Source organism: Eumetopias jubatus, unplaced genomic scaffold, assembly GCF_037043125.1.
Source record: "Eumetopias jubatus isolate StellerSeaLion01/CBP00866 unplaced genomic scaffold, mEumJub1_p1.0 scaffold_14, whole genome shotgun sequence".
NCBI lineage: Eukaryota > Metazoa > Chordata > Mammalia > Carnivora > Otariidae > Eumetopias > Eumetopias jubatus.
The window spans coordinates 37,490,885-37,518,866 of record NW_028274820.1 but is presented as its reverse complement, the minus strand read 5'-3'; the positions used below and the strand labels follow the sequence as shown (position 1 = coordinate 37,518,866).

At 38.2% G+C, this 27,982-nt stretch overlaps 1 protein-coding gene across 2 annotated transcripts; it reads left to right on the top strand.

Annotated features, from left to right (window-relative positions):
- Window positions 1-364: 364 nt before the first annotated feature.
- Window positions 365-27,835, top strand: FAM133B (family with sequence similarity 133 member B). Of its 2 annotated transcripts, XM_028120414.2 has the most exons (11): window positions 365-477; window positions 9,080-9,177; window positions 10,976-11,054; window positions 12,166-12,240; window positions 12,372-12,404; window positions 12,846-12,908; window positions 13,512-13,604; window positions 14,868-14,918; window positions 21,054-21,146; window positions 22,930-22,971; window positions 26,057-27,835. In XM_028120414.2, the coding sequence occupies exons 1-11, from the start codon at window positions 454-456 to the stop codon at window positions 26,141-26,143; spliced, it is 738 nt and encodes a 245-aa protein (XP_027976215.1). In that variant the 5' UTR covers window positions 365-453; the 3' UTR covers window positions 26,144-27,835. The 2 variants fall into 2 exon arrangements, with proteins under 2 accessions (XP_027976215.1, XP_087874596.1); XM_088018470.1 differs by lacking the exon at window positions 22,930-22,971.
- The last annotated feature ends 147 nt before the right edge of the window (window positions 27,836-27,982 follow it).

Here is a 27,982-nt window from a genome sequence, read left to right as displayed (position 1 = left end):
CCGTCGAGGGACCATGTCCGTCCTCGTCGTCACTTTACCGCCAGCACTTGCACTATGTTAAGCCCACAGTAAGCATTGAAATCATTTTCGTATCCTCTAGAAATGAGGATTTCAGCGCATCAGGAATGGAAGAGAGTAAAACAGTCCAAGGCCGAACGGAAGTGGGTCGCCTTGGTGAGACCGCTGTATGAAGAGCAGTGCCCGCCTGCCTTGGGCTGGGTGGTAAAGCGCAGGAATCCACCAGGAGACGCCTGGGAACGACGGGTGATCGCCGGCGCCCGCCTCTCCTCCGCAGCGGCAGGTGGCGCTGTGGCCCCGTGCGGCAGCTAGGGCCGCGCGGCGCCTCTCTCTGGGCAGGGTGGGGAGTCGGCCGGAGGACCTGCGGCGGGGCCTCTTCGGCCGCTCTCTGGCCCCATCTCCTTCGGCGTCTGACTGTGCGCTCAGTTCTGCACCATGGGGAAGCGGGACAATCGGGTGGTGAGTACCCGGTGGGAAGAGCAGTGGGGCGACGCGGGACCCGGCGGCAGGATAGCGGAGCCCCTTGCTCTTCCCGACGGGGCCTGAGGGTCAGCGGCGGCTCTTGGACCTCGAGCCGGGCGACCCAGCTCCCCCCGTCCCCGCCGGCCCCAGACGCGCGTGCGCCGCGCAAGCAGTTGGCGCCTTTGGGCCCCCCACTCTCTCCTCTCTTTTTCCTCCTCTCTCGAGTCCCCCGTTTTTCCCAACGCCGCCGCACCTTCTGGCAGTTTTCCCTGGCTCCCTTCCCTCCTGCACTCGGGCTAGCAGTGCCCGGTTTTTGAAGCCACAAGGGCTCAAGGAGTTCTGTCTCCTCTTGTATGTTTGTCCTAAGTCTGAGGCCCCTGGAGGCGCCGGGACTCGCCCTCTCCTCGGGATCGCCCACCCTGGCTCCGCGCTCCAGTGGTGCGCACGCAGGTGGGATGGAGGCGTGGAGGCCTCGGGCGCGGCTCCTCTCCGCGGGCCTGCAGCGCGCCCAGTTCTAGCGGCGGGCAGGCTCCCCCGTTTGAGGACCAGTATCGAAGCGTTTGGCTTCGTGTCCTCAGCACCTAGCACTGCCTGGCACCTCGTAGGCCCTGTGTAGGAATGAAGGGTGAAAACAGTTGTCTTTGGAATGCGGCATGGACTGGAATGTCAATTTTGGATTCTCGGGAGTTGAGTGATCAAGACGAGCTGCGTTTCTTCTCCGAGCTTCAGTTTCTTCATCTATAAAGGGGCATCAGTGTTATCCACAACTTTGCAGAATAGTTAAAACCGCAAAAGGCAAATGGCCAGGAATGCTTGGCCTGAAAGTTGTTCTAGTAAATGAGATAAAGGAGACACAGGAATAAGTAATAGCAGAAAGAGTAGGAAATATTTTGTGATGGAGGTTCGGGGCTCTGAAGGCATTCAAAAGAGAAGGTGCTTTTGACAGGAGGAGATGGGGGGAAGGCATTCTACATGGCTACTAGTTTGGAAAATCCAGATAATGAATCAGACTGGGTGGACAGTAAACATAATAGGTTGCAGCCTCACAGTTCCTGGATTTGTCTTTGACAGAGTTTTAGCCACTGAACAGCAAAACAAATAAATAAATACATGCATACATTCATAAATACATGCAGTTATTAAAGTTAATATACTAAATTTAATGAACTACTAAGTGATTTTTGCTTTTTCGGGTAATGGGGAGCTGCTAAAAGAGCCTTGCTTTTATGAAATAGTGGCATTTCTTATCTTCAGAACTTTTTTTTTTTTTAAAGATTTTATTTATTTATTTGAGAGAGAGAGAATGAGAGACAGCACGAGAGGGAAGAGGGTCAGAGGGAGAAGCAGACTCCCTGCTGAGCAAGGAGCCCGATGCGGGACTCGATCCCGGGACTCCAGGATCATGACCTGAGCTGAAGGCAGTCGCTTAACCAACTGAGCCACCCAGGCGCCCTCTTCAGAACGTTTGTTTTAATTTTATATAGGCTTCATAATCAAAGATGTTTAGGAACCACAGTGGTGAGCCTTAATTACAAGGTTAAGGAATGTTCTTTTCTTCTGCTTTCCTGACTGTAGGTCAGACCTTGTTGTGGTATCCTGATTATCATAGAGTTGAAATGGTGTTCTCCTGGAGCATCCTTAGGTTTGAGGTGTTAGAGTGTTTTGATTCTTTTATGACTGAGGGTTTGAATGTTGAGAGATCACCAGACCTTGGATACAGTTTCATACAGAGGTCTAAGATGTTTTGTTTTTGTTTTACTGGGGAGAAGTGTTAGTTTACACATCCCTTTGAAGCATTTGAAACTTTTCAAATTAGCTTCATTTACCAGAACATTTTGATAATTACTCTGGGCTCTACTTATTACTTGGTATGCTTTCGTGGCACAGTGTTCTGGTAACATTTTTTATTTGCACTTGAAAGATTGTGGGAATGAAAACATGAAATCAAGAGTTAGAAGACAGATTGTCTAATTTAGTCTCCTCGTTGCATGAAGGAGGAAATGGAACTGTTTAAACTTGGACCAAAACTGGAGTCGTCTGATACTTATTAGTTGAGTACATCATAACTCTTGGTTTTAAATAAAAGGATTGTTTGCCCCTGAAAATAATGGCGTTTTTTTCTTCTTACATTGATGGTAAAATCATAGTTCTAAAGATGATAGAATTGCTTTCTAAAAAAACTCATAAAGTCGAGGTTGAAAGTTTTGTTTTCAAAAAAAGACTTTGCTTTGGGTTGCCTAACTGGCTCAGTGGGCAGAACAAGCTACTCTTGAGCTAAGGGTTTTAAGTTCAAGCCCCACCTTGGGTGTAGAGGTTACTTAAAATCTTTTTTAAAAGGGTAGACTTTACTTTTTAGAGCAGTTTTGGATTCATAGGAAAATTGAGCGGTGAGTACAGAGAGCTCCCATATATTCCGTGACCACAGTCATGCACAGCCTCCCCTACATTCAAAGCTGCTCCAGAGTGGTATATTTGTTACGGTTTTGGTTTTTTGTTTTTGGGTTTTTGGGGGTTTTTTTTGCATTGTTAAAATTAATGAACCTATCTTGACACATCATTTTCACCTGAAGTCCATACTTTACATCAGGGTTCACTCTAGGTACTTGTACGTTCTTGAACGTTTTCTTTTTTTTAACTAAACATTTTAGTTCTCAAGATTTGTAAAGGGTTCTTAAATTCATGATGGCCACCCTTTGTCCCCATTGTTTTCCAGAAGTTTCCTTCATGTTCTTTTTGCTACTTTGTGCCCTCTAAAACAGATGCATCCTCTAGATAAAAATAGGTAATCAAAGTAACAAATGAAGGTCTGCACATTTTGTTCTTGTATCTCTCTGTTCAGTACCTGCCCACTTACCTATTCCCTTGAGCCCAATTTGCCATCCTGAGTTTCTTTTTTAAGATTTTATTTTTAAGTACTCTCTACACCCAGTGTGGGGCTCGACCTGGCAACCCTGAGATCAAGAGTTGCGTGCTCCAGGGGCGCCTGGGTGGCTCAGTCGTTAAGCGTCTGCCTTCGGCTCAGGTCATGATCCCAAGATCCTGGGATCAAGCCCCGCATCGGGCTCCCTGCTCCGTGGGAAGCCTGCTTCTCCCTCTCCCACTCCCCCTGCTTGTGTTCCCTCTCTTGCTGTGTCTCTCTCTGTCAAATAAATAAATAAAATATTCAAAAACAATTAAAAAAAAAAAGTTGCGTGCTCCACCAACTGAGGCAGCTGGGTGCCCCGACGTCCTGAGTTTCAAAAAGAGATTGTTTTCTGTTACCCAAATTCATGTAGCGGTTTGGAGCCATTTCTAATTACATATGAATACAAGTGTTCGATTTATAAGATCACAGTATTTAAAGTGATTTAAGTCATAGTGAGACAGTTCAAGAAATGCACAATTTCTGTATTTTAACTGATGCCTGACCATTCACCCCCTTAAGGTTAAGAACATTGTTTTTCATACTGATACATAGTAAGTGAAAAGGCTTTATCTTTGTAAGAAAATTAATTCTTCTGTTTTAAAAACCTTTCTGTTGTGCATAGTAAAGGAACCATTGTTGCTTAATGATTATGAGCGTAGACCATCAAGTGTTTTGCAAAGGAACCTCAAACGTGCACTTAATAAATATTGCTTTTACAATTGAAATAAATAAGTGATATATTTGGAATGTAATTTAAGCAGACTAAGGATAGTGTTTATGGCCAAAAACTTGAAAGTTAAACCTTAGTGCATAGACAATGATAGCTCATGTGATTGTACTATAAGTTGTCTATAATTAATAGCCTTAGCATGTGAATATACTACTTTACTATTTAATTTTCCTCTGAAAAGTAAACCCTAAGACAGACTGGTATGTACTTTGGGGAAGCAGTTTCACAATAGGTATTAAGGCACATAAATGTTAATTAATGTAATTTTAAGATACATGCTAGAATATTTGAAGACTGTAAAACATGGTAAACGTGTTTTGATTTTTTTTTTTTTTAAAGTAGACTCTATGCCCAACCTGAGGCTTAAACTCATGACCTCAAGATCAAGAGTCAGATCAAGAGTAGCATGCTCTATTGACTAAGCCAGCCAGGTGCTCCACAATTTTTTTTTAATGAGAATGAAAAGTTGCCACTGTACTCTTTGTGAATTTTTACTTGAAGACAGTTTAGCTTCTGAATTGGAGTGGCAGCATTGTGGTTGAATTTTTCTCCTTTTTTTTACCTTTAATATTACGATGTTTGTGTGTAGTTTCTTTGTTTTAATTTTTGTTTTTCTTTTATAAAGGTAATGGGTTGTTGTTGTTGTTGTTGTTGTTTTTAATCTCTCCAGTGTATGAAATGACAAAAGTGGACCTCTCCCTGTACATTTCGGTGCATCTGGATTTTAAAAAAAGAATTATAACTTTATTAAAATGGTATCTTATTTTTTGGCAACTTGCTTTTGCTTTTCATTTGAGAAATCTTGGGCATCTGTCCATATCAATAACTATAGATCTGCCTCTTTTTAGTGGCTGCATAGTATTTCATTTTGAGGATATACTTTATAATGCATCTCAGTTTGATGGCTCTTTGTGTATTTTCAGTTTTCCCTATTTTAGTAATTTAGTTGTGAACATCCTTGTATATATTTGCATTCTTTGGAAATAAACAGTTTTTACAGTTTTAAACTTAAGATATTTTATCCTTAACTGCTACTAAAATTATGACATGGTACCAAAGAAATGAGAAGATGTTAGATAGATAGATAGATAGATAGATAGATAGATAATCTCCTGTTTTAACAATGATGAGCTTGGCTTTGCACATTGTACCTGCTTCTGGTTATTAGGATTGTCAGTATCATTAGTAGGACCAACATCTCCTCTATTGCAGCCTCCATTGGTTGTCGTATTTCTCCGCATGAACTGAGTGAAATTCTCAGCAGAGGCAGTTGAATGAATATTTGAGAACATAACAGTTGATGTAAAAAATGTGACTATATGCCTCTCTCTAAAGAGAGTTGAATTTGATACTCACATCTAGCCCTGATTTTGTAAACATCCCTGACATTAAGAGCTCTAGCATTAATTCCTGCCTGTAAGAAAATTGTTAATGGATTTTTTCATCTGAAGTAATTAAGCAGTATCCAGTTGAATGGAAGTAGTTCTCAGTATGTGTTGTTTATAATGGTTTTATATTGTTTGCTCTGCCAGAGAAATCTATTCCCATATTTGTTATTTGGGAAATGTTGGTCATTTTCACAAGTTTTGCTAAATACAATGCAACAAATACATTAATATCCTTTCACTTCCTTGGGAACATTAAGCTATAGGTTTAAGGCCTTAAAATCAACCTTGATAGTAGTCCTGTTTGGCCACAATTCTTTTTATGTAAAAAGTGAAAGTTTTGGGGCGCCTGGGTGGCTCAGTCAGTCAGTTAAGTGTCCAACTCTTGATTTCAGCTCAGGGTTGTGGGATTGAGCCCTGTGGGGGGATTCGGGCTCGGCACAGAGTTTGCCTGTCCCTTTCCCTCTGCTCCTCCCCAGCTCGCGCTCTCACACTCTCTCTCAAATAAATAAATGAAATCTTTAAAAAAAAATTGAAGAGAGGTGCCTGGGTGGCTCAGTTGGTTAAGCCTTTGCCTTCAGCTGAGGTCATGGTCCCAGGGTCCTGGGATTGAGCCCCGCATCAGGGGGAAAGCCTGCTTCTCCCTCTCGCCCTGTCCCTCTCCCCTGCTTAGGCTCGCATGTGCTCTCTCTCTCTCAAATAAATAAAACCTTAAAAAAAAAAAAGTTTTTGTAATGCTTGTTGACCTGGATTAAACTTGGAAAACCAAATATGAGGATCAAGGGATTGAGACTAAATTCAAGACCAAATTTTATATATGTAGCACAGTTAATTTTATTTATTTTTAAAGATTTATGTATTGCGAGAGAGAGTGTGTGCGCAGGTGCAGGCAGGCAAGCAGGGGGAGGGGCAGAGAGAGGGAGAAAGAGAATCTTAAGCAGGCTTCATGCCCAGCACTGTGCCCAACTTGGGGCTCAGTCTCACAACCCTGAGATCATGACCTGAACCAAAACCAAGAGTCGGATGCTTAACTGGTTGAGCCACCCACGCACCCCTGTGTAGCAGTTAATTTTAATAAAACAACATCTCTTTGCTAGATACTGTCATTAACAAAGAAACCTGCTTTATTTTGTCTGGATATTTTTGAAAACATCTAAAAATGTGGTTTTCTGCTATAATAAGTACAATATACAGAGCATAATTTGACTTTGGGGGTTCTTTATTGTGTAAAAATAAACATAACAAGATTCACTGTCTTACCCATTTTTAAGTGTTTAAGTCAGTGGCATTAAGTACATTCACACTGTTATGCAACTGTTGCCACTATCCATTTCCAGAACTTTTTATCATCCCAAACAAGAAGCTCTGTACCCATTAAATAGTAACTCCCAATCACTTATCCCCCCCCCCCCCACCGCCGCGCCAGCCCCTGGAAACCTCTTTTTACTTTCTGTCTCTGTGAATTTGTTTATTTTAGGTACCTCATATAAGTTGAATCATACAATATTTGCCCTTTTGTGTCTAGATGGTTTCATTTAGCATGTTAACAAGGTTCATTCATGTTGTAGCATATTAAGAATTTCATTTCTTTTTTCATTTTTTTTTAAGGGTGGGCAGGGGAAGAGGGAGAGAGAATCTTAAGCAGGCTCCACGGCCAGCACGAAGCCAGACTTGGGGCTAGATCTCGTGACCCTGGGATCAGGACCTGAGCTGAAATCAAGAGTCGCACACTTAACCAGTTGAGCCACCCAGGCGCACGAATTTCATTTCTTTCTAAGGCTGAATAATATTCCATTGTGTGGGGCGCCTGGATGGCGCAGTTGTTAAGCTCATGCTTAACCTGCCTTCGGCTCAGGTCATGATCCCAGGGTCCTGGGATCGAGCCCCGCATCGGGCTCCCTGCTCTGCAGGAAGCCTGCTTCTCCCTCTCCCACTCCCCCTGCTTGTGTTCCTGCTCTTGCTATCTCTCTGTCAAATAAATAAATAAAATCTTTAAAAAAAATATTCCATTGTGTGTATTTGCCACATTTCGTTTATCCATTCATCAGTAGATGGATATTTGGATTGTTACCACCTTTTGGCTGTTGTGTATAATGCTGCTCTGAACATGAGTGTACAAGTATCTGTTTGAGTCCCAGCTTTCAGTTATTTTTCAATTCCAATTAGAGATGGAATTGCTGGATCGTCAGATCATTCTGTATTGAACTTTTTGAGGAAATCAAACTTTTCCACAACAGCCGCACCCTTTTATATTCTCACCAGCAATGTCCAAAGGTTCCAGTTTCTCCCTGTTTTTGACAGCACTTGTTATTTTCTGCTTTTGATAATAGTCATCCTAATGGGTGCAAGGTGGCATCTTATTGTAGTTTGATTTGCATCTCCCCAGTGACTAGTGAGTTGAATATCTCTTCATGTGCTCTTGGACATTTGAATATCTTCTTTGGAGAAATGTTTCTTTCAAGTACTTTGCACATTTAATTGGGTCTTTGGGTTTTTTGCTGTTGAGTTGTAGGATTTCTTTATGCATTCTGAATATTCCATATCAAGTGTATGAGTTGCAAATATTTTCTCTCATTCTGTGGATTGTGTTTTCACTCTTTTGGTGTGTTCTTTAATACACAAATGTTTTAATTTTGATAAAGTCCTATTTATCTGTTTTTTTCTTTTGTTTGTGCCTAATTTAATTTTTGGTGTTAACAATTGACGAGTAAAATTGCCATCAGTATGGCATAGTATTTCCTGAGATAAAAGATATAGTAGAGAGGATGCCTGGGTGGCTCAGTCATTAAGCATCTGCCTTCGGCTCAGGTCGTGATCCTAGGGACCTGGGATCAAGCCCCACATCAGGCTCCCTGCTCAGTGGGAAGCCTGCTTCTCCCTCTCCCACTCCCCCTGCTTGTGTTCCCTCTCTCGCTGTGCCTTTCTCTGTCAAATAAATAAAATCTTTTTATTAAAAAAAAGATACAGAATAAGCAATGGATTTAAAAGTTAGATCTTTAGTTTCTTTGCAACTGAGTTTCTTCATTTGCCAGTGAGCATAGTGTTATTAGCCTTACAGGGTTATCGGGCTTTAGGAGAAAACATTATAAAGTCATCTTACAGTAAGAAAGAGGTATCATGGGTGCGTGGGTGGCTCGGTTGGTTAAGCAACTGCCTTCGGCTCAGGTCATGATCCTGGAGTCCCGGGATCAAGTCCTACATCGGGCTCCCTGCTCAGCGGGGAGTCTGCTTCTCCCTCTGACCCTCCCCCCTTTCATGTGCTCTCTCTCTCTCTTTCTCATTCTCTCTCTCAAATAAATAAAATCTTAAAAAACAAAAAAGAGGTATCATTATTATTTTCATTAAATCTCTGGTGAAAAAATTTTTTTTCTGTGAAGTAGCGATATTACTCGTCTCCCAAACTTGTGAGACTTGGTAGACCATTAAATTTAGATTTTGTAATGAAAATTCGGTTAGTCAGGTTGTTCATGCTTAGTTAGACATAGTATGCATTTATAATAAAGCATGCTTGGTGAGTAAGTGAGCATTTGGATTTTTTATGTTTTTTTTAATTGAGTTAATTTTTGTTCTTTCCTCGAGGCCTATATGAACCCAATAGCAATGGCCAGATCAAGGGGTCCAATCCAGTCTTCGGGGCCAACGATCCAAGATTATCTGAATCGACCAAGGCCTACCTGGTATTTGTGAAACAATTTAGACATTCATAAGGTTTTTGTAAATTTTTTAAAGGTTACTGTTACAGCTCTTATTGCTTGCAAAGCATAATTTTTTGAAGTGATGTTCACAGGTGCTTTCTTTTCAATGTATGAAACACATGCATCAGTGTAAAGCATCACGCATCAGTGTAAAGCAAATATTTGAGAATCCACCACCCTGTATAGCTACCAGACAACCTTTCATACCGATCTCTTCTCTATCCCCTAAAGGGACCTTAACCTTGCAGTGTTTTAAGCTATTTAAAATGGTAGGTTTGACTAATCTTGCCCTTCACTGAGGTGTAACTAGGTGTTAGGAAGGATAATGTTAGGCCGTATTTCTTTTCATATCTGGTGGCTTTTCGATAAGTTAGAATTTCCCATTGTAAAATTTTGTTTTAAATTGTTTTGGGGGTTTTTATTTGCCCTCATTTAGTAGCTCTGATCATTGGTAAATAAAGCATCACAGCACTGGCCTTGTTATTTTTTAGTATGTCTTATTATTAAATGGCATGGTTGTTAGCTTCATAATCCTTCTAAGTGCCCCTAAAGATTGGGCAACTATAGCTGAAATTTATGCTTACATATAACAGGGGATCTTTCCTTTGAGTTAAATAGAAAGTAAGCCACGTCTACCTCTTAGAGTATTCATGAGTAGTGCTGTTGTTGACTGTTGCAGCATACCAGAAAGTTATCCCAAAACAAAATATATTTTACCTTTAAAACTGGGGAGAAGAGATGAACATTAAAGAGGAAGTGCTCAAGCAAGTATATTATTTGTGTGTCAGAGTCCCCCAAGACAGCCCTCAGATTAGGTAATTTGCTAGAAGGACTCCCAGATAGATGGACTTTGGATAAGATTTATTACAAAGGGTACCAGCCACAATCAGCAAAGGGAAAAGGTACATGGGGTAAAGTCTGGGAGAGACTAGGCTCAGACTTGTACGACTTCTTCTTCTCTTGTAGAATCACGTAGGACACATTTAATCCCCTCAGCAATGAGTTGTAACACATATGAGATGTTGCCAACCAGGGGAGTTCATGAAAGACTCCATGTGCCCAGGCTTTTTATTGGGGACTGGTCAGCCTCTGCCTATCAGGTGCCAAAATCCCAGACTCCTAGAAGGAATTCAGGTGTTCAGCCTCAGCAGTAGTATTTGTATAGTGAGCCATTCTTAGGAGGGAGTGGTAAGGACCTGTCCAAAATCCAAGTTCCCAGAGGCCAGCCAGGCCCAAACTTGTAAGCAGGCCTTTCTAGAAATAAGCAGTCAGGCATGCTGTCACAACACTTTTCTGTGCAATATGTTAGGTGCATTATAAAATAGACGTTTAGTCATAAAAATAGTAGTTTACATAGACCCTAACACTGAAACTACTAGCTTTGGGAATCTAGGCAGATCTCTTAACTTCCGTGAGCTTCCCTTTTTTATCTGTAAAATGGGGGTAATAATACTGTGTTTTCTCACAGAATTGTTATGAGGATTAAAGGAAAATGTATTAAAAACAGTGCCACTTGTATGTAAGTGCTCAAATGTTTGGTGTATTAGCTCTTATAATCCATGCTTAGAAAAGGAATGATCAGTGGTATCTGACAGACTGTATTCATGATAATTGATTTACAAGGATGTGAACAAAAAATTTTTAAATGTATTAACACTGAAATGGAGGTTTATTAGGATATTAAGAAAATTTTATTTATGAAGTTTTTGTTGTTTTGTTTGTAAGCATCCGTCTCTAATTTGAATTGCTTGAAAACTTATTTGTATATTCTATTTTTAAGGGAAGAAGTGAAAGAACAACTAGAAAAGAAAAAGAAAGGCTCCAAGGCATTGGCTGAATTTGAAGAAAAAATGAATGAGGTTTGTAAATAGTACCTGTTTGAAAAAATAGGTGCCCCAAATGTATGATTTCTTTAAAATAAAAAGAGGAAAACCGTATTATAGTAATTTATGTCATCTTAGGTTTTCTAAAATTGGGTTCTTCTCTTTATCTTCCCATGCCCTCATGTGCCCATATTACCCTGGGATTTCCATGATGTTTGCCTGTTTTGATTACAAACATGTATGTAGTATTTCAGCTACAGTATAGATTAATGCAGGGTTGCCTAGCTAGCTCAGTCGGTAGAGTAAGCAACTCTTGAACTCAGGGTTGTGAGTTCGAGCCCCATGTTGGGTAGAGAGATTACTTAAAACCTTTAAAATATATATATATGGATAGAAAGGTAGATAAGTTCAGCTTTTACTGTCTGGAAAGAGAATCTAACCATCTTCGTTAAAAAGAAAAAGGTTCTCAGCCTCAGTGATAATACCGACTCCTCCTCTCAATATACAGTGGAGAACTCCCACTCTTTAATACCCTCTTTGAAAACAGCTGTTGGGGCCGGGCGCCTGGGTGGTTCAGTCGGTTAAGCGGCCAACTCTTGGTTTCAGCTCAGGTCGTGATCTCAGGGTTGTTGGATTGAGCCCCATGTCCGGCTCCAGGCTCTGCTGGAAGTCTGCTTGTCCATCTCCCTCCCCCTCTGTCCTTCTCCCTGCTCACATGCGCAAGCTTTCTCTCTCAAATAAATAAATAAAATCTTTAAGAAAAGAAAAGAACTAATGTGGCGCCTGGGTGGCTCAGTGGGTTAAGCGGCTGACTCTTGATTTTGGTTCAGGTCACAATCTCAGGGTTGTGAGATTGAGCCCCACGTCAGGCTCTGTGCAGAGTCTGCTTAAGATTCTCTCTCTCACTCTCCTCCCCACTGCACACCCCACCCCCACTCACACTCTCAAAAGAAGGAAATAAAGAAAGGAGCTAGTAAAGGATCCTTTGGTGACCGGGTTCTGGCACCTGGAGTACCTTTTCCCTGTACTTAGAGGCTGAGATGGTGAGAGGTAGTAGAAGACAGAGGGAAGGAAGTAGTGGCTGTCTGTATCAGATGTATTAGAAGGGGATAGATAGCCTCTGATGGTGTTTATAACCTTTTTGCAGAACTGGAAGAAAGAACTAGAAAAACACAGGGAGAAATTATTAAGTGGAAGTGAGAGCTCATCCAAAAAAAGACAGGTAATACTATTTTAAGCTTAATGCTGTTTTTAATGTCACACTTGGGTTTTCATAATCTGTGTACTACTATCAATAGATAATTTTAAAAACTCACATCAGCTTATTTAGATTTGTACTTTGTTTGCTTTTAGAGAAAGAAAAAAGAAAAGAAGAAATCTGGTAGGGTGAGCAAAAGTTTTCCATTTTTCTAAATGTTACAATTAAGAGCCTACAGGAAAAGTAAGAATAATTTATATGATCTATATGCTAACTGTAAATGAGTCAAGGAGCCTTGAAGTCCTTTGGTAGTTACGGGTGGGTTTGTTATATTAGCAATATAAAGAAAAGCACCAACCTCCTTATAACCTAGTAATTCCTCTCTTGCTGTCAGGGAGAGAAAGGGGGAAATTGACTACCGTTGGCATATCTGTTGTTAACTTTGTTGAGCCTTTTCTGTGTGTGTGAGGGAGTGTGGGGAGTGTGATGTTTGACATTTTAATATTTAAGTCTTCTGAATATGCTATCTCTCAGACACTAGATTGATTTTGTTAAGTTTTTGAGAGACTTAGTGATAAGAAAAAAATTCCTGCATCTCACAAGCTTTAATTGTTTTGTGCTTGGTCAAGTATTCATCTTCTTCTTCATCAAGCTCTGATTCTTCCAGCAGTTCTTCGGATTCTGAAGATGAGGTAAGGTTTGCCTGTAACGGTTCATGAAATATCTCTAGTTTATTTAATGACAAGAGGAAATCCATTATGAAATATCTGTTAGAAACTTTGACTTCCAGGTTTTGGTTAATTATACATAAACTGAGAGCATTGACATGAATAAATAACTAGATATTTAAATATTTTTATCTAATACATATATATGTATTTTTTAGGTTCCTAAATCTGTCTTCTTCTCTTCAAAATATGAGTAGAAGAAATGGAGTTTAAAAATCTAAAATGCTATTTGACTAGATGCTAGAGGTTACATGTGACCTTGAGTTACTTGACTTTTTTTTATAGAGCAAGAAGGTTAATATAAGTTACATTTTAAGTATTAATTATTAAGGGGGCACCGGGCTGGCTCAGTCAGTAGAGTACGTGACTATTGATCTCGGGGTCATGAGCTCGAGCCCCACATTTGGCATAGAGTTTACTTAAAAAAAAATTATTAAGTAAAACCTGCATTTACAAGCTGGTTCTTTCATTTAAGCTTTGTTCATTGATAAAGGTTTTGTATTAATAAAATACATCAGTTATATTTTTGAAACAGAAAGCAAATGTTTCTAAAAATGTTTTATATAGGATAAAAAACAAGGAAAAAGGAAAAAGAAAAAGAAGAACCGTTCACATAAATCTTCTGAAAGCTCCATGTCAGAAACTGAATCGGACAGTAAGGTAAAATTACTCAAATTAGTAACATTTTGGATAGCAAACACATTTTTTTCTTTTAGGTCATCCTGTCTTAAATTGTTGTCAGTTTAGAAATGAGATGCTATTTTTTGTACTTTGATGGGCTGTGCCACTCAGTTGATAATCATATCTTATATATGCCATTTTATTGTTCTCTAAATCCTTCCTCATATGCCTCCATGTCTCAGCATTTCCATGACAGCTTTATAATAAATATGGCAGACATTATTTTTCCCATTTCCATATAAAAGTGAGGGTTCAGAGGCAAAAACATACTCCACTATGTGGTCCAATGTCCTTTCCATTATACCTAAATCTGCTCTGTATGTCTAGAATTGTGAAACATAATTGGCTCTCAAACATTTGTGGTAATAAGAAATACATGCAGGTTGCAATAAAAGTGTAGGGTTACACTGGGCTTCATGTTGAGAGAGTCTGATTTAGTAAGTCTGCTTAGGCTCAGAAGTCTACGTTTTTAATAGATATCCTCTGTGATTCTGATAGAGGTGTGTCCTTGGACCACACTTTCATAAACACTATCCTAGAAGCCCAGGAGAACAAAACAACTGGTTTTGGGGCAAGTCTCTACTTGTCCTAGTGTCATTTCTTCTGACAAAATGCCTGGCGCCTAGAAAGTATTTAGTAAACGTTAGTTTTCTCTTTGTCTTTTAAGATAGAAGAGTCAATCTAATGATACTGATAGCCAGTCTTCGTCAAGTGGCTACTCTATGTTAGGCACAGTTCTAAGCACTTGACATTTTTTTAGCTCAATTCTCTCAATAATCCTCATCCACTTTATGGATGAGGAAGGCTCAGGGAGGTTATTGGCTAGAACTGAAAGAATCAAAAGCAGAAATTCTCACCTCTCCTCCTTATAGGTAGAGAGGAAAATCAGATTGGGGGATGTCTGAGGACAGTGTGAATGAGAACCCCAGTGCGTATGACCACTACAGGCAAAAATAAGCAAATGGCATTAAGTCTTATTTTAAAAGAAACCATGTGGTTATTACAGACAGTGTCTATCATTTTCAGTGTGTAGATTTGATATACAGCCAGATAAAGGAAGAAGCCTCATTACCTTACAAGCACATATATATGTCACGTACATTTCTCTTATTTTCAGAATAAAATTCTGGTATTGAAATACTTTTTTCGGTCATAGAGCAAATCACCTTTTTGCTGTTTTTGTCCTTATGCTCTATCTTTTACATTTAAAATTGATATGTACATATATGTTTGTTTGCTTAGGATAGTTTAAAAAAGAAAAAGAAGTCAAAGGATGCAACTGAGAAAGAAAAGGTAATTATAATTTTACTTTAGTCTGTCATACAATACTTCATTTACTTCTAGAAATTAACAATAGTGTATTCTTCCTTTTAACTTGAGATTTATTTCTTTTGCTTTTATAGCATTTTGTGTTGATTTAAGGAAATTATTTATTGAATTCATTATCAAAGGTTAGAAGATCAGAAAAGCATTTCTGCTGAGTGTGAATTTATACAGATTAATATATTATCTCAGATTAAAAATTCATAATAATGAAGATTAAATATTTCCTTTGTTTCCTCAAGTCATTTTGAAAGAAGCCCTTTTAATAACAGAACATGGAGTTCTGTTTCAAATTGAGTGTACCATAGATAAGTTTTGAAAAAATGTTTTACTATAAGTAGATGTTTTATCTTCATTTATGCTTAACTATAATTAATGCTAAATTTATCCCTGTGTTTCTGATTTACATTTAAAAATCTGTTTCTGGGGGCACCTGGGGGCTCAGTCAGTTAAGCGTCTGCCTTTGTTCAGCTTGGGTCATGATCCCAGGGTCCTGGGATTGAGCCTCGCATCGGACTCCCTGCTCAGCGGAGCTCAGTCTCCTCTCCCTCTCCCGCTCCGCCTTCTCTCTCTCTCTCTCAAATTAAATAAAATCTTAGAGGGAAGAAAAATCTTTTTCTGGTTCTTAAAAACCTAAAGACAGCAATTATTAATGAAAGAAAACTATAGACCAGAGTTACTATATTTTACTCAGTATTTTTATATATTTTTTAAATTGAGGTATAATTTACATAATATGCTATTAACCATTTTAAAATTACAATTTGGGGGACTATTGTATATGTACAGTGTTGTGCAGTGACCACCTCTCTAGTTTCAAAACTTTTTCATCACCCCCTTAAAAACAACCCATACTCATTAACTAATTCCCATTCTTCCTTCCCCCCACACCCCCTGGTAACTTCTAGTCTGCTTCTATCTCTATGGATTTACATATTCTGGATATATCATTTGTTTTTGTGAATCAAAAATAGGAACTTTAGGGGCACCTGGCGGGCTCAGTCATTGTAGCATGGGACTCTTGATCTTGGGGTTGTAGGTTCGAGGTCCATGTTGGGTGTAGTGATTACTTAAAAATATACTTATTTACATTAAAATAAATGGAATTTATTGGAATTAAAACACTCCTGCTTGCTATTTATGAATTGGGTATAGGAGGCAAATTTTCCTTTGTGTTTTTTACAAATAGAATAGTATTAATAGTATCACTTTGGAAAGCCAGTTGCTTTTTGCTAACCTTAGACAAATGGAAGATAGCATTAACATTGCATATTCAACAGATTTAAGGGCTAGATAAAAGCTTACCACGAAACCCTCGCACTGCTGCTTCCTCCACCTCTTTTTTTAATTTTAATTTTATTTTATCCACAAATATTTAGTATTTATCTTTAAAATATAGGACCATGTTTAGGGGCGCCTGGGTGGCTCAGTCGTTAAGTGTCTGCCTTCGGCTCAGGTCGTGATCCTTGGGTCCTGGGATCGAGCCCACATCGGGCTCCCTGCTCAGCGGGAAGCCTGCTTCTCCCTCTCCCACTCGCCCTACTTGTGTTCCCTCTCTTGCTGTGTCTCTCTCTCTCTGTCAAATAAATAAATAAAATCTTTAAAAAAATTAAACAATACTATTGCATACTAACATTTTCACAATAATTTCAAATATAATAAAATAGTGTTTCGGGGCGCCTGGGTGGCCCAGTCGTTAAGCGTCTGCCTTCAGCTCAGGTCATGATCACAGGGTCCTGGGATCCAGTCCCGCATCAGGCTTCCTGCTCGGCAGGAAGCCTGCTTCTCCCTCTCCCACTCCCCCTGCTTGTGTTCCTGCTCTCGCTGTCTCTCTCTCTGTCAAATAAATAAATAAAATATTTTAAAAAAATAAAATAGTGTTTCAAAACGTCCTCATTTTTTCATAAAAATTTTTTATGGTTGGTTGATGTCATGATCCAAGCAAGTTCTTGGATGGCACTTGATGACTAAATCTCTTAAGTGTCTTTTAATTTATAACTTCCCCTCCCTTTCTTTTTAAATTTTCCTCTTGAAATATATTTTTTAAGAGGACAGTAGAGTTTCCTATATTCTAGATTTTGCTGGTTGTTTCCCTTCCCTCGCCTTTTTAGAATAGAACACTGACATTCTTTATAGACTATTCAGCTTAGGTCTGATTTTTTTAGTAAGAACCACCTGGCAAGTAGGTGATTGTGGTTCCACATGGAAGAGCTTCAGCAGAAGCTTTCAGGCAGCACCAAGAGCTGACCAGGTTAAACCCCTGTCAGCTGTGCTGGTCACCGGGTATGCCGCTGGGGTAAGGGGGCAGGTTGAAGAACAGTTCTCTCTGGGGCTAAACATGACCGGGACACTTTGGACCACAGAGAGAGATGGAGACTCGGGACAGGTCCTGGTCCCCCCCACCCCAGGGTATATCATTTAAAGGCAGTCGTACAATATGTCACTTGGACATATTAGACTTGGGAGAGGGAAAGGGAGAGAATTTTAAGCAGACTCCATGCTGAGCATGGAGCCCAACGCCGGGCTTGATCTCATGATCCTGGGATTACGACCTGAGCCAAAACCAAGAGCGGGATGCCTAACCAATTGCAACACCGAGGTGCCCCAGGAGTTTCATATTTTAGATACTACTCATCTTTTATACACATGATGAACATTTTTTGGTCCATGGCTTCTCTTAATCTTGTTTAGGATGTCTGTTACAATAGTAAAAGGGTATAATTTTTCTTCTCCTTGGGCAGTATTCTCTGTTTTGTTTTTTTAAGGTTTTTGCTTTAATTCGAGTATAGTTAATGTAGTGTTACAAAAAGAGGCGTAATTTTAAGGGGCACCTGGATGGCTCAGTCAGTTAAGCGTCTCACTCTTGGCTCTGGTTCACGTCATGATCTCAGGATCCTGGGATCGAGCTGGCACTGGGCTCTGCACTCTGCGCTCAGCAGGGAGTCCACTTGAGGATTTTCTCTCTCTTCTCTCTCTCTCTCTCTCCCCCTGCCCCTCCCCCTGCCCATGCCCATGTGCTTTCTCTCTCTCTCTAAAATCTTTTTTTTAAAGGGTGTAATTGTAACTCATATATCAGTCATCGTTTTCAGCTCATTTTTAAGTTGTGAAAATGACAGTGTAATACCTAACAATGGAAGAAAATATCCCATTTCTAACAGTAACAAAGAATATATAGGAAAAATTTAAAGAACTGATCAGGACTTAGGTAAAGAAAATTATGCAGATCTATTCAGAGAAGCACATGAAGATTTAATAAATGTTCTTCCTGGGTAGACATTAAACATTTTTCAAATTCTTTGATTAAAACATTTTTTAAACGCTTTGATTAAAATAGTGTGGTACGGTGCAGGAATAGGGAGGGGGAAAAAAAGGGAGTGGAACAGTATAGAGCCCCAGTAAAAATTTATAAGTATTTGTGGGGTTTAATATATGATAAAAGTGGCTTTTCTTGGGTCAAAAAGATTAGCCATTTAGAAAATATAGAGCTGGACCCTCCTTAAGGCCAAGTAAATCATAGGTAAGTCAGTTTTAAATGTATGAAAGTATAACTAGAGAAAGACAGGGGTGAATATAATTTGGAGTAGGGAAGGCCCATGCCTCAAAACTCAAAAACTTTTTTTTCTTTTTTTTTTTAGATTTTAATTATTTGACAGAGAGAGACACAGCGAGGGAGGGAACACAAGCAGGGGAAGTGGGAGAGGGAGAAGCAGGCTTCCTGCTGAGCAGGGAGCCCGATGTGGGCCTCTATCCCAGGACCCTGGGATCATGACCTGAGCTGAAGGCAGACGCTTAACAACTGAGCCACTCAGGTGCCCCAAAAACTGAAAAACTTTTGACCACATAATTCTAATTCTGAATGATGAAAAGAGATCACAAAAAAATAAATCATGAACAAAATTTAAATATAATGAACAGATTTAGGAAAAACTACTAGAAATAATTAAAAACTAATCTTTAGTAATTGAAAATTGATACTTCACATACAGAAAAAGTGGTAAAAAGCATGTTTAGGCAGTTCTAAAAGAAAATATGGGCTGTATTCCAGTAATCTGAGACTGAGATGATTGATAAAAGAGCCTGAAACAGAGGTTCCTTGGTAAAGTGTGATTCCTAAAGGAGTGAAATAAACAATTGGGAGGAGGTGGGAGAGTAAGGAAATCATTTGGGTAAAGGCTACTTTGGTCTTTGAGTTAGACGTTATTATTAGGTAAAGATTTTGCACTTGTGTACCTGTCACTCCATTTCAACTGTTTTTTTGTTTGTTTGTTTTAATTTTATTATTTATTTCAGAGAGAACACACAAGCAGGGGGAGGGACAGAGAGAGGGAGAAGCACACTCCCTGCTGAGCAAGGAGCCCGATGTGGGACTCGATCCCAACTGGCTGAGCCACCCAGGCGCCCCTCAACTGTTTTTAATAACAAATAACCCATATATATTCCTGCCCTCCAGAAAGAGTTGGGTTAAGTAAGTTGTGGCATATGCTTTCAGTGAATGTCAAAGGCAACCATAAATGATGGTGTAGTTGGCATGGAAAGATTGGATGACAAGAACGGGTTCCAAACAGGAAGTATTTATGTAAAATTGTAAATGTACACATAGTGAGATATTTCCAAAAATCTTCATGATGTTTAATTCGTGGTAGTGGGATTTGGGTAAATTTGCTTACAGTGAACATTTATCATTTCTATCAAATTAATAAAGCTATTTGCAGAGACAAAATTAAATCACCTGTAATATAACACAGGTCACTTTAGTTTATTTTCTAGGTGATTTTTTGTTTGTTTAATAATCTTCAAAATTAACTTCCTGTTTATAAAGTTTTATATTGTTTTTTTCTGTACAGTTAGGTAGTGAGCATTTTTTTCATTGTGTGGTTTTGTTATCTTGTTATGAACTATTCAGACATACAGAAAAAGCATATGGAAAATAATAAAATGACAACCAGCACATACACTATGAAGCTTTAATAAGTCTTAACATTGGGGCGCCTGGGTGGCTCAGTCGGTTGAGCGTCCGACTCTTGGTTTTGTTTTGGCTCAGGTCATGATCTCAGGTTTCTCGGATCAAGCCCCACCTTGGGCTCCATGCTCAGTGGGGAGTCTGCTGCCCCCTTTCTCTCTCTCCCTCTGCCCCTCCCCCCCACTTGTTCTTGTGTTTTCTCTCTCTCTCTCAAGTAAATAAATAAATCTCTTTTAAAAATCTTAACATTTTGGGGTGCCTGAGTGGCTCAGTTGTTAAGCATCTGCCTTCGGCTCAGGTCATGATCCCAGGGTCCTGGGATCGAGCCCCACGTCAGGCTCCCTGCTCCGCGGGAAGCCTGCTTCTCCCTCTCCCACTCCCCCTGCTTGTGTTCCCTCTCTCGCTGTGTCTCTCTGTTAAATAAAAAAAAATAAAAACCTTAACATTTTGCCATACTTGCTTCAGATGTTTTTGAAATTGTTATTCCTCAGAATATATATTTAAGTCCCTAAGTACTCCTCTGGTCTCTCTTCTTCCCCAGAGTTACATATTTTCTCATCATTAAAAATACTTAGAGGTGAAGTTTTTTTTAATGTGAATTTAACACTTGTAACACATGAAAGGAATTACTACTGTGTAGAGATCTTTTTAGATCACAAATTATTACCCATTATTTTTCTTTTCTGCAGCACTAGGCCTGTCTGATCCAATACTGGGTAGAAACAAAACCATTAGAATACAAGGGATTCGGATCTTACACCATCTCTGGGGTTTCTTATGACACTTCAGAGTTAATAATTAACTTTGGCTGGCTCAGTCAGAATAGCATGCTATTCTTGATCTTGTGGTCGTGAGTTCAAGCCCCATGTTGGGTGTACACATTACTTAATAAATATTTATTTAAAAAAAAGAAAATGAGAATATTATATCTTAGTGGACATGTAATTATTTCTTTTCAGGTTTTTAAATAAAAGCATTACTTTATTGGAATTAAATACTGAACACTGGTAAATGTCATCAATATTAGACATTTCTAAAATGAAAATGGTTTTTTTGATAATTGGAAAAACTGTTAATTAGAAACATAAAACTTGTGTGGCATAGCCTTACATCTTTTTGAGTCAAGGTACATGTATTTTTCTTAGGACATTAAAGGACTCAGCAAAAAAAGAAAGATGTATCCTGAAGATAAACCTTTATCATCTGAGTCCTTATCAGAATCAGATTATATTGAGGAGGTAAGTATTTGATCAAATTCATTTTCTTCACTTTAAAATGTTTAATAATTTGTTTTTAATAAATACAAATTAGTAAAAAGAAATACACTTCATGAATATTCAATTTACTCACTTTTCTAGTATATGCACTGTGAAAAAGAAATGGAAGTTCCATTTCAGAATGAGTTTTTCATTTTCTAGAAGATGATTATATAGCTAATATGGTAATTAACCATATTTACAAATCTCTTTTCTGAGCTATTTTATTTTTATTCTTCTAAGAGTTACTTTTTACTATTCTAGTATTATGATTACATGACAGATGCTGTTTGATGTATACTCTCTTGAAACCCAGCATTCCCTTGTTTTTGTTTGGAACTACTACTAGTGAGGGAGTAGAATGGTGATGAGGTAGAACAGAAATGTTAGCATGATCTTTTTTCCTATCTGTAAAGTAAGGAAGTAGAATTAGATAGTTTCTGTAGTCTGTTTAGTCCCTTTCAGCCCTGATATTCCTATCTTAGATTTTGTTTGTACTCTATTCTTAGTTAATTTTAGGTCTGTAAGTTATCATCTTTAAAGTATTTCTCTCTTGGACTTGGTTTCCTCACTTGTAAAATGGGGCCTATTACCCCCCTTTTGTAGCAATATTTTGTAATGCCCCCTGAAATGAAATTGAAGTGAATTGAATTGAAACTTGTAGTGTGTGTATGTAATGTATATAATGTACACATTTTAGATTAATATCCCCTAACAAATTTTTTAAAGAAATATAAGAAAATATTAATGTATAATTTTACTAAATAATATTTGAGTACATAAAATGCTTGAGAGTGATAACTAGAAGACATAAAATCTTAAGACATAACAAAATTCAAGCTGTAGCAGGTGCATTAAATAATGCCCTTCAAAAACTGTACAGTGGCATTGTCATCAATGACATTTTCCAAAATGGTGAACAGTTCTCAGTAAAACTCTGAATGAATGAAACAAAATATAGTCTTTTCTATAAGTAGGTTTATTATATGAATGTCTGGCAGGCTGTCTAAAAGTCATGTTAAGGCTTTCTTGGCAGTCTTGGACATCACATGACAGCATCCCCAGTCTTGGTCTCGCCAAATGTGGATGCAGCACAACTACCACCATCCCCAGTCATTGTTAGGACAAGACTAGCAGTAAGAAACAATAATTTCCTGCGTGTCCTCTAGAGCACTTACTCTATGTTACACTTGGACTTAACATTAAATATACATGAGCTTTAGCAACTTGTCTTAAATTCACACTTTAAAAGATTAAAATACTAATGGGGTAATAATAAGTGTTACTTAGAAGGATTTTAATCAGTTGGTTTATACTGAATACACTATGTGTATAGCTACCATTTATTGAACACCATAGAGTAAGAGAAATACTTAACTTTGTTCCAGGCACTTCCCCTAGAGGGTGGATATTATCTCGATTTTACAGATGATGAAACTGAGGGTAGTACATAGCTGAGATAGGATTCAGAGCTTGGTCTGTTTTATTTCAGAGCTCATGCTTTTTATCTACTGTATCTCACTGCTTTTTGGGGGGGTTGCTGAAAGGGAATATAAGGAAGCCCTCTAGAGATTAAAAAATCTTAATTTTCTTTCCTTTAAATGTTTCTCATTGACTTGTCATTATGATATAACAGGGGTTTGAGGTATCATCAAAATGTTTTTACACATAAATTCTAAAGATATAAGGTACATTAGGGAATGAAAAAAATGTCTTGAGTGAAAGTTACGTATTTGTCTTCTCAACGAAAATTCAAACTTTTTAGGTACGACCAAAAAAGAAGAAAAGCAGTGAAGAACGAGAAAAAGTAATAGCAAGTATCACTTATATTTTTTACATGACAATAGTGTAGCTCTTTTTGTTTGTAATATAATGAATCATGGTAAAGCATGACTTCATTTGCTGGGTTCAAATATTTATTGGGAAAAGTGTGGTGTTTAGCTTTACTTAGTGGGTTGGAGCAACTTAAATTGGCTCCGGAGAAAAGAATATCCTGGTAGCAAACATCTCCTGTTTTCATTTCAGTATTTTATTCAGTATTTCATTTTATTTTATTCCGTACTCAGTACTGTGAGAAATGAAAACTTGAACTTTTGTTTGACTTTTTTAAGCTATAATATGAAATACTAGGTGTAGTGATTCCTTCCATCCTTAATAGTAGTGACTTCCAGGTTGGCCAAACCTGGTAACATTAGCAGAAAAAGCCTCTCAGCACAGGTTGCAATGAAAAATAAGCAGGAATGTGGCAACATAAATGATTCAATAATAAATTGGCCATTTCTAAAGCCAGCTCTGCTATTATGCAGATGGAGAAGTACTAAAAGGAGAAAGAAGGAAGAGGAGAATAAGGAAAATGGCAGTGATATCCAAATGAGAAGCAGACCAACCTAGAGAAAGTGGATAATAGATTATCAAAGAGTAATTGCAGACCATATCATTAAAGTAATTTAGGAGCACTCAGTATAAGCGTGCGTGATGGGCTTTGAAGGCATTTTCTTAGGAACAGGTAAAAAAAAAAATGAAAACATCATCTTTTGTAGGTTTGAGGGTAACTTCCCCTTCCCAGAATTTCCCTCACTCTTAAGATGAGGGTCCTTCTCTGATAGAAAGGTTCACCTGGTAATGTATGACTCAGAAGTAGCTTTTTATATACTTCAAGACCAAGGTGACATTTGAGAGACTTTTTTTCTGAATGGGAAAGTAGTTTGGGTGAAGACTGCTTTGGTCCTTGGTTCAGATTAATTAAGACATAATAGTAATTAATTTTGGATGATTCTGATTTGTACTTGCATGCTCCACCGTTACGGGCATTCAGCCAGCGTGTGTTTATTAAGCATCTCTGTGCAGTCGCCGTTGGTGTCGGTAGTGCTGTTCTAATGGAATACAAGATAGGTAAGGGGGTGACATGTGAGAGCGGCTTTCGGGGGGAGCCTCTCTGAGGAAGTAAAATTAAGCTGAAATAGGATTTACCGGAAAGAGCTAACCACGTGAAGATCAAAGGAAGAATATTCTAGGCAGAGAGAAGGGCTAGGGACCTTTGGTAGGAATGAGCTTGACTTATTTGAGGAACTGAAAGGGTAGGGGTGGCTTATACCTAGTAGATAAAGAGGAATAACATACAGGGAGTTGGGGAAGTAAGCAGAGACCTCACAAGCAAAGAGTTTGGGTTTTAATCAGAATGCTTTGGGAAGCTGTTTTGAGTGTTTTAAAAAAGAAGTGACCTGACCCAACCCATTTTTAGAATGCTTTGGCAGAGGAGGTGGAGTGGACAGAGGCGAGTTGTTCGTATCACGGTGGTAGTAGTGGAGCTGGACTAGCCTGATGCATTTGAGATATATTGTGGACTTAGACGGTAGGGCTTGCTTACCTAGATGTAGAGAGAGGAGTTAAAACAGAAAGTGGAGTCAAACATAGCTTAGATTCTTTGCCTTAAGTAAAAGGACAAATTAGAGGTGCCATTTAACTAAGATGGCTAAGAGGAGTTGGAGAGAAAAATGAAGCATTGTTTATGGTAATTTTAGATATACCTATTAGGTATCCAGGTGGAACTCATAGTCTTGAGTTCAGAGCATAGGACTAGATACGAAGATTTGGTATGAAAATGGTATTTAAAGCATGGGAGATAGCCATGTGGAAGAGAAAGGAAGGAAATCCTGAAAGGTCAAGCAGAGGAAAATGAACAGCACAGGAGTTGAAGGGGCCTTTGCGATAGAAGAAAGCAGCAGATGGAGGTGTGGAAGCCAAGAAGAAAAGTATTTTAAAAAGAGAGTAGTCACCTGTCCTTCTATGAAAAAGTAACCTATACCCAAAAGTTAACTTTTTAAAGGCCCAAATACAAGATTTGGGACTCTTTGTAAGATTCCATGTGTCCTTGAGCTTGTCATGAAAAGAATTATGAAAGTTAGCTTAGAGCCACTAAGTGGTAGAGACCTTTGAAAGGGGCAGGGGAATTGTGGAAAGTTGTAATTGATAAGGAAATGGGTAGGAAGCTCTGCTTTTGCTGTCTTTTCATGTCTCTTTTCTTGCTGAATATCAACAACTAGTCTGTCATTTGATACCATTTTTCTAAGTATCTGTTTCTAAAAGTTTTGCCTTCTCTTCTACATCAGAAATAGTCACAAGAGTCAGAGTTGAGCAAAATTATAGGTTTCTATCCAGTCACAATTTGATTACTTTTTCTAGGCTTCTAAAAATTAAGCATCTGGGTGCCTGGCTGGCTCAGTCGGTATAGCATGAGACTCTTGATCTTGGGGTTGTGAGTCCAGGCCCCACGTTGGGCGTAGAGCTTATATAAAAGTTTTTTTTAAAAAGAAAAAGCATCTGTTTCACTTAAAAGCTAATTAGACTTTTCAACTGTACATCAATATTTTTTTTACCAGTTGTTTTTCAGTTGTTAATTTAATAATTAAAATAGTGCTACCAGTTTAGACAGGACATAATAATTTGTGTTTCTGCTTACTTAAAAAATATCAGATTTAATATATCTGTTCCCCAAAACTGTCATTTTATAAAAACAATTGTGTTTTGCTGTGATGTGCGGATTTCTTTGTAGTAACTACAATTACTTCACCTTTAGAAATTATACAGTATGAAATACAGCAGTTGATATCATTATCCATAGAATTTATTTTCTGTGAATTTTGTTTAAAAGCTACATTTGTGTGCTAATGACTTAGAGTTTTTCCATATCTTTTTGAAAATCAGCAAGCACTCTTAAGTCCTCATATGATACTGATTATTGAGACTTTTCAAGAAATGTTCTGAGTAGTTTCCTTGGTTGCCTGGATTGTTTGAAATAATTATATAGTAGCTTAGAAGGACCCTGGTAAAGTTGTTGTTCTTAATTTGAGTATTTTCCTGTAGAAATGTCTAACAGGGAACTCTCTTTACAGGAAAAAACAAAAAAGAAAAAGAAGCATAAGAAACACAGTAAGAAGAAGAAAAAGAAGGCTGCTAGTTCAAGTCCTGACTCGCCATAACATTAAGAAAAATCAGGATTCCCTTATAAAGAAAGTGCAATGTCTAAGGAAATTTCAACTGTGAAAATTATGACATAATTACTAAAATGCATGAATTTTCTTGTTTTTAGAATTATTCCTGGACTATTCAGTAGCCACTCGGATGCTGCTGTGTGAAAGGGCCATAATTGTTGCCTGCTGCTTGAACATCTGTTTTTTTCTCTTCCAGTGCTTAACAACTCTGGGAGATAACACATTACAGTTGTGCTAGTGGTTAAGATATTTGGGGATAAAGTTAATATTTTTGACTAGAAGTATCTAATGATAAATCAACAGAAATCAAATCTGGATACATCATTAAGATGTAATTAGCAATGACCAGAGGATTCTAGTTAACATTTTTGAAATAGGCATCACATTGATATTTCAAAATCCTTACTCTGTAGATAAGTGTATTTTAATTTTTTCCCCTTATATACTTTTATTTACCTGGGGAAGGAGCTTTTCGGGTGGGGGGGGTGGTTTGCTATCTCTTTAGCTAGCAGAATAGCGTGCCTTTTATCCTCACACATCCTATTTTTGTGGACATAGTAGCCATGCTCCATGGGGAGGTCAGAGCTGAGTATAGCAGTCTTGCCCCTAGACATCCTCGGACTCTGTCGTTTGCTGCTTTAAGTGAACCAGAGAAACAGCCCTTTGCAGCATGACAGAGCCCCAGAAGCTCTGGGATTTACCTCCACTTCAATAATAACTGAATGTTTTTTAGCATTAGAATGTGTTATAACATTTGAATTAGTTTTGACTACACTTTGGCTTTGGAGAAGAATCATTTCAAATAGACACTGGTACTTTTTGAACTTGATAGCTGAAGATTTAAAATGCATGTTTTATACTGTTAAGTTTTAACCAGTCAGGAAAGTTTTATGTAACCAGTAATACTTATTTTATTTTTGTATGAATTTTGTTTAGGCTGCAATGTTTAGCTTTTATTAACTCCTTATTCTTGCTATCTTAAATTCCTTACTGTGTTTAATGGCATACTTGCCAACATACTTAGCATGTAAACAAAGCGGGCTTTTGATTTTTTTTTTTTTTTTTTTTAAACAGCTTCATATTGAAGCTGAGACTTACCATAAACAAGTTGAGTGGCAGGCCTGATATGCTGTGTCTTGTTACATAAAGCTATTGCCAGAATCTTAGTAAATATAACATTTTAGAAATTTGTCTTTGTATATTCATAACAAATTATGACAAGTTAAGTGAAAATTACATTATTGCTCTTCCTGTGTCATATTTTACTAAGATTTTGTGCCTCATATCTACTGCTGAACTGTTTACTAGTAATGTTAAAAGGAATTGATAAATCATTTTCACTTTACATTTTTATATAATCAGGTAACATATAATTTGATGTACAATTTTGCCTGTTACAGAGGGTGTGCTAATTATAGTGGTATATGCACAAAACATTTTGGCATGACAAGAGGCTGAATAAATAGCTATTTTATTTAAAAATAGCTGTGTTCTTATCAGCTCCCTTTGAGTCCCAAGTAAAGTTCCAAAGATCAAGAAACACTACTGGGTAGTAAGTGGATAAGACATGTCCCCAAATTTTTAGCTGTAAAAATAATATATTTCTTGGTAAGCTTCCTTAAATTTTATGCTTAAAAGCTTCATACTCTTTTTCCTAATAAATCTATATGATCTTGAGTACACAGCAAGTTTGAGGGACATTTTTTATCTGAAAGGAATTTTCTTAGGATTGTTCACAAAAATGCTAAGACAAATTTATCAGGTTATTTGGTGATCATTTTTGGTGTGAACATAAAAGTGTTCCTCTCTAGACTGGTCCAGTACATG

Coding starts and splice junctions, on each gene's coding strand:
- FAM133B (XM_028120414.2), top strand. CDS start 454: ATGGGGAAGCGGGACAATCGGGTG. Junction 478..9,079: donor GGAAGCGGGACAATCGGGTG/GTGAGTACCCGG, acceptor TCTTTCCTCGAG/GCCTATATGAACCCAATAGC. Junction 11,055..12,165: donor TTGAAGAAAAAATGAATGAG/GTTTGTAAATAG, acceptor ACCTTTTTGCAG/AACTGGAAGAAAGAACTAGA.